General features: G+C 60.6%; 1 protein-coding gene across 1 annotated transcript in view; it reads right to left on the reverse strand.

Annotated features, from left to right (window-relative positions):
• LOC103925979 (1-phosphatidylinositol 4,5-bisphosphate phosphodiesterase gamma-1-like) overlaps window positions 1–4,739 on the reverse strand; it is a 19,703-nt gene that overhangs the window by 2,375 nt on the left and 12,589 nt on the right. Inside the window, exons 17-26 of the mRNA XM_009334792.1 lie at window positions 4,443–4,643; window positions 4,190–4,309; window positions 3,673–3,856; window positions 3,278–3,355; window positions 2,048–2,151; window positions 1,731–1,827; window positions 1,365–1,431; window positions 747–910; window positions 528–624; window positions 165–389 (exon numbers count right to left, since the gene is read on the reverse strand). Of these exons, the coding sequence (XP_009333067.1) occupies window positions 165–389; window positions 528–624; window positions 747–910; window positions 1,365–1,431; window positions 1,731–1,827; window positions 2,048–2,151; window positions 3,278–3,355; window positions 3,673–3,856; window positions 4,190–4,309; window positions 4,443–4,643 (1,337 nt within the window). The remainder of the gene's footprint in view (window positions 1–164; window positions 390–527; window positions 625–746; window positions 911–1,364; window positions 1,432–1,730; window positions 1,828–2,047; window positions 2,152–3,277; window positions 3,356–3,672; window positions 3,857–4,189; window positions 4,310–4,442; window positions 4,644–4,739) is intronic.

Below are 4,739 nucleotides of genomic sequence, written 5' to 3' on the forward strand. Positions count from 1 at the left end.
CCCAAGAATTGCATGGAGATGTCCCCATCAGGATGAGGACAAAGGTTGGAGAGATCATCCAAACCATCTCCAGCAATAGGACCCAGGGCAGAGCCACCAGGGATAAGGATTTTAGGGTCACCTGTGGGGATGAGCCCAGCAGCCACCCCAGGTGCAGGATTTACCAGGTGTCTGGAAGTTGAGGGCCACAAGCTGGCTGCCACAGATCCACATGGGCAACGGGTCGTAGTTGGAGGAGTCCAGGCGCTGCCCTTTGGGGTAGATGCGGCTGAGCTGGCGCCGGTTATACTGCAGGAACTTCTTGCCCTTGCTGCGGTTGGCGTACTTCTCTGCCTTGGTCTCCGGGAAGGAGGACATGTCCCGGTAGCACGCCTTGTCCGTGCCAATCTCTGAAAGCACCGAGGTGGCCATCAACAGAGGACATGGGGCTCTCTGGTGGCCCGGGGGTTGGCCCATCACAACCGCTTGGTTCCCCCTACCCATGTCTTCCCATGCTCATCCCATCACCCCCCTTCTCCAGCTCTTACTGTCCTCATCGAATGGCACCGGGCGGCAATACACAACCAGCTCGGAGAGCTCCAGTGCAATCTTCTTCCTCCGCTCCATGATCTTCCCCTCTTGCATCTGCACAAGGGGAAACAGGAGCTGAAAGTCTTCCCCCAGCCTCCTCCTTTGGAGATGATGGAGACCATCCGCTGGGGAACGGGACCATCCACCCCCATTCTCTGCACCCCGGTGCCCCTCACCCTGGCGTCGGCGTTCTGCGTGGCCTCTCGGATCTTGGCCACCCACTCGCTGAGTTCCTCCTGCGTGTCCGCGGCCACGTCCAGCGACTGGGCTGCGTGGGACATCTGCTGGGAATGGATGGTGAAGACAAATGGTTTGGAGCTCCTCCCGTCTTTGGAGATAACTATAAGGACATCAGAGGGGGGCTTTACTCGAAGACATTCCCAATGGATGGCTCTGTGGAGCAAACGAAACCTCAGCGGTCCCGCTCCCGGGCCCCCACCAGCACCCTCCTGCCCCCCACCAGCCGTTGGGGTCCTCCTCTTGTGAGGGTTCCATTTTTCTAATGAATCGTTTCAGCTTTCCATGCTGAAATGCATTTTCCTTTCAGCCAGGGGTGAACATCCCCTGAATCATCCAGACCTCCCAATTCCTCTGAATCCCCCGCAAAATCAACCAAATCCCTCAGAACCCAGCCTTGCGTTGCTCCCCAGCACGTTGTGCCAAGCATAAGCCCAGCTGGCAATTGCATGATGAGTTTGGGGAGCCTCAGCTCACGGCACTGAGCTTCAGTGCGGGGTGCGCGCCACCCCGGCAGGCTCCCACAGCTGTGGCGGGGAGGTGGTGGGGACACTCACCGACGTGACAGGATGGTACATCGATGAAGCCTTTCAAGAAGTTCCCCAGGGGGCTGTTTTCCGACGACTGCAAGAGAGGAAGGAAGAGGGGGGGGTGGTGGGCGGCTGGGGAGGGCTGAGCCCAGCGCCCACTCCGTTTGGCAGCCTCCCTCCAGCCCTCTGAATCGGCCAAGTCCAAGCAAAAGCAGAGAAAAAACACCCTCTCGGCATGCTCTGCTCCGTGCATCCCCAAGCCTTTGGATAAGGGTCTGGACTGGAGCGGGGCTGGGAGCATCCCCCAGCCTCTGGATAAGGGTCCGGGCTGGCACAAGGCTGGGAGCATCTCGGGGGTCCTCTGTCCCAGATGTGCGGGGACATGGCACTCACGGCCTCATCCTGCTCCTGCGCTTGCGTGCTGACGATCTCCTCCACGTAGTTGGCTGGGAACCACAGTTGCTTCTTGCCCCCGTAGTCCCCCCGCCACCTGCAAGGGGTGAGAGGATCAAGGAAAGCGGACCAATCTGGGGGGGGACAGGGGTGTTCATGCTACATGCAATGTCAGGGAGCGGTCGGAGAAGGGGTGGGGGGACAGAAAAGGAGGCAGTTAAAACCCACCACGGGACGACCCACGGGAAAACCCGGGGCGTCCCCTCCACACCTCACCCACGGCGATGCCCACCCAGGGGCCACTCAACCGCCCTCACCAGCCGCCGTCCTGCTTGTCGACGTTGTGGATGATGGCCTGCTTGCAGAATGACAGCTCATCCTCCCGCTGTGCTTTGTAGTCGTAGAGAGCCTTCACTGTGCACTAGGGCCACCGGGGAGAGGGACATGTGTCACCACGCAGCACCTGGGGACGCTGGCGGGCAGCGTTGCCTGCTCAGCCTAGCTCCTCGAGCCCCCACAGTGGAGCATGGGGGCTCCTGAGGGTCCAACACCCCAAACGATGCCCCCAAATTGCCCATGACAGCAGTGAGACATGTTAGAGGGGACAGGAGGGCTGGAGGCGCCCGTGGTCCTGTAGGACCACCACATTCAGCGCAAAGCAAGTTCCTCTTCTGGGTCTCCCAATGGTTTCTCCTGGTGCACTGAAGGGGTTAATCCCCTGATATTCCCACTCTCCCTGGGAAAAAACCCTTTGGGTTAAGCTTTCCGGTGTCTGGTCATAGCCTGAGAGCTGCTCTGCTGCAAAGGGACCTTTAAGGCACAGCAGTGCTGGGCCATGGGATTGTAGGATCACAGGGAAGGAATCTTGGGGCTCCAGTCCAGCCTCCTCCAGGGTCAGCTCCGAGACCAGCCCGGTCCCAAAAATCTCCAAGGGTGGAGACTGGGTCAGCTCTGAGACCAGCCCAGCTGCAAAAACCTCTGAGGATGGAGACTGGGTCAGCTCTGAGAGCAGCCTGGTCCGAAAAACCTCCGAGGATGGAGACTGGGCCAGCTCCGAGACCAATTGGGTCAGCTCCAAGACCAGCCCTGTACCAAAAACCTTTGAGGATGGAGACTGGGTCAGCTCAAAGACCAGCCCAGTCCCCAAAACCTCCAAGGATGTAGACTGCACTACCTGGGAGCTGACCCTAAACCTGCTCTTTTGGGGTTCCCCAGTGCAAAGGGATCCATGGGGGTTTCCTCACTGTTGGGGCAAACTTGTGCGAGGTCCTTGCTCCAGGCTGGGCTCTCTCCAGACCTCACCCACCATGCCGTTACAACGCTGTCGCTGGAACTCAGACTGTCCCCAAGTGATGAGGAGGTGGGAAAGGTCCCACCAGCTCCAGCATCACTCGAGGGTCAGAAAAATGCAGCAAAACATCACCACTTCTCAGGTCGGTGGTGGGAGATGTGGTGGGTCTGGGGGCACACCGTCCAGGAGCCCCAGCACTAGAATCGCCATGTCCCACCACCCTGCACCTCCCAGGGACACCAGCTCGGCCCCTTACCCTGGCCATTGGCATCTTGTTGGCCTCTACGTAGAAGTGGGGGGTCCGCACCTCATACAGGGCTCCATAGTCTAACTCCTGCAAGGAGAGACACCTGAGTGGGTCACCCGGATGCGGGCAGGGGCTACAAGGGGATGTGGTGGGAGCCGGGCCACCACGTGTGATCCAGAGGAGGTTGACAGGGACCTAATATCCCTTTGCAACTCATTGGAAGTGAATTACGGTGGAGTTATAACCGTGGGCAATGTCTGTGAAATGAGCTTTGGTGCTTCTGGTTGGGCTTCAACCGAGAGACTGGAGGAGCCCTTCCCACCATGGTGGAGCTGGGGACAGGGCTTGGTTGCCCATGGCACAGAGCCCCCATCCCCACCATCCCCACTGCCAGGAGCACTCACGGTGGTGCCCATCTTCTCCAGGGTCTCCTCGTTGATGGGGTAGCGCAACTTCATCTTGCGGTAGAGCGGGTGCTTCTCGTAGTAGCTGACAAGGTCCACGAGGCTCTCGAACTCGGCTGAGCTTCCCAGCATGAAGAGCCGACCTTCCTGCTGGATGCGGCAGTGCTTGATCTTCCCCTCCGCCCTGGGGCCAAGAGAACCGGGGGGGATACGTGAGGGGTGGCTGGACCCTGGCTCCATGATGGGGATGGGCAGGAGGCGATGCCCTGCCCCAGCAGGGATGCCACCAGGATGACCGCCCTGAGGACGTGGCTTTCCCGTCACTGCAGTTAGGGGGTCCCCCCCCATGACAGCATCATGAGTCCCACCGTGTCACCCTGCTGACCCAGAGCAAACCCCTGCCACCCAGCATGGAGTCACAACAGACACGAGCCAGGCAGTTCTCAGCTTGGCCAGCAACATGGGCACTTGCGGCCAAGCCCAACTGGCCTCAGGGCACCAGGGTGGCCACGCTCACCGGAAGGAGATGGCGTAGGAGCTGGGTTCACTGCGCTTGCGCACCAGGAAGGCTCCATCCCGCGGGACCCGCATCAGCATGTGCTCAGCCTGCAGGCGCGTCAAGCTGGCGTGGTACCACCTGGCCGGGCAGAGAACAGAGGCGGTGGGCTGGCGCTGGCATCCCCGTGCCCCGGGAGGCACCCAAGACCTGACACCAGGGATGGAGGAGGCTGGGGGACCCAGGGGACCAAGGGGATGGGGACCATCCTCACTCTTTGCTCTCGTGAGCATTGGGTTGGGGGACGGGGTCGGTGAGGCGCATCTCGAACTCGTTGCAGCGGAGCGGCACCTCACGGTAGTGGCAGATGAGGCTGTAGAGGCTGTCGAAGACCAGGTTGTCCGTCAGATAGAACTTGGTGGCACCGGCCTCCTGCCGCGAGTGGATCCGGCAGTGCTGCACCCGGCTGGACCTCCTGCCGTGGTGATGGAGGGAAGGCAGGGGTGAGTCAATTCTTCTCCATGTCCCCACCATCCCACCCTCAGGGGTCCGCGTGCCGTGGAGAATGGCG

The sequence above is a fragment of the Pygoscelis adeliae genome, unplaced genomic scaffold, assembly GCF_000699105.1.
Source record: "Pygoscelis adeliae isolate BGI_AS28 unplaced genomic scaffold, ASM69910v1 Scaffold340, whole genome shotgun sequence".
Lineage (NCBI taxonomy): Eukaryota > Metazoa > Chordata > Aves > Sphenisciformes > Spheniscidae > Pygoscelis > Pygoscelis adeliae.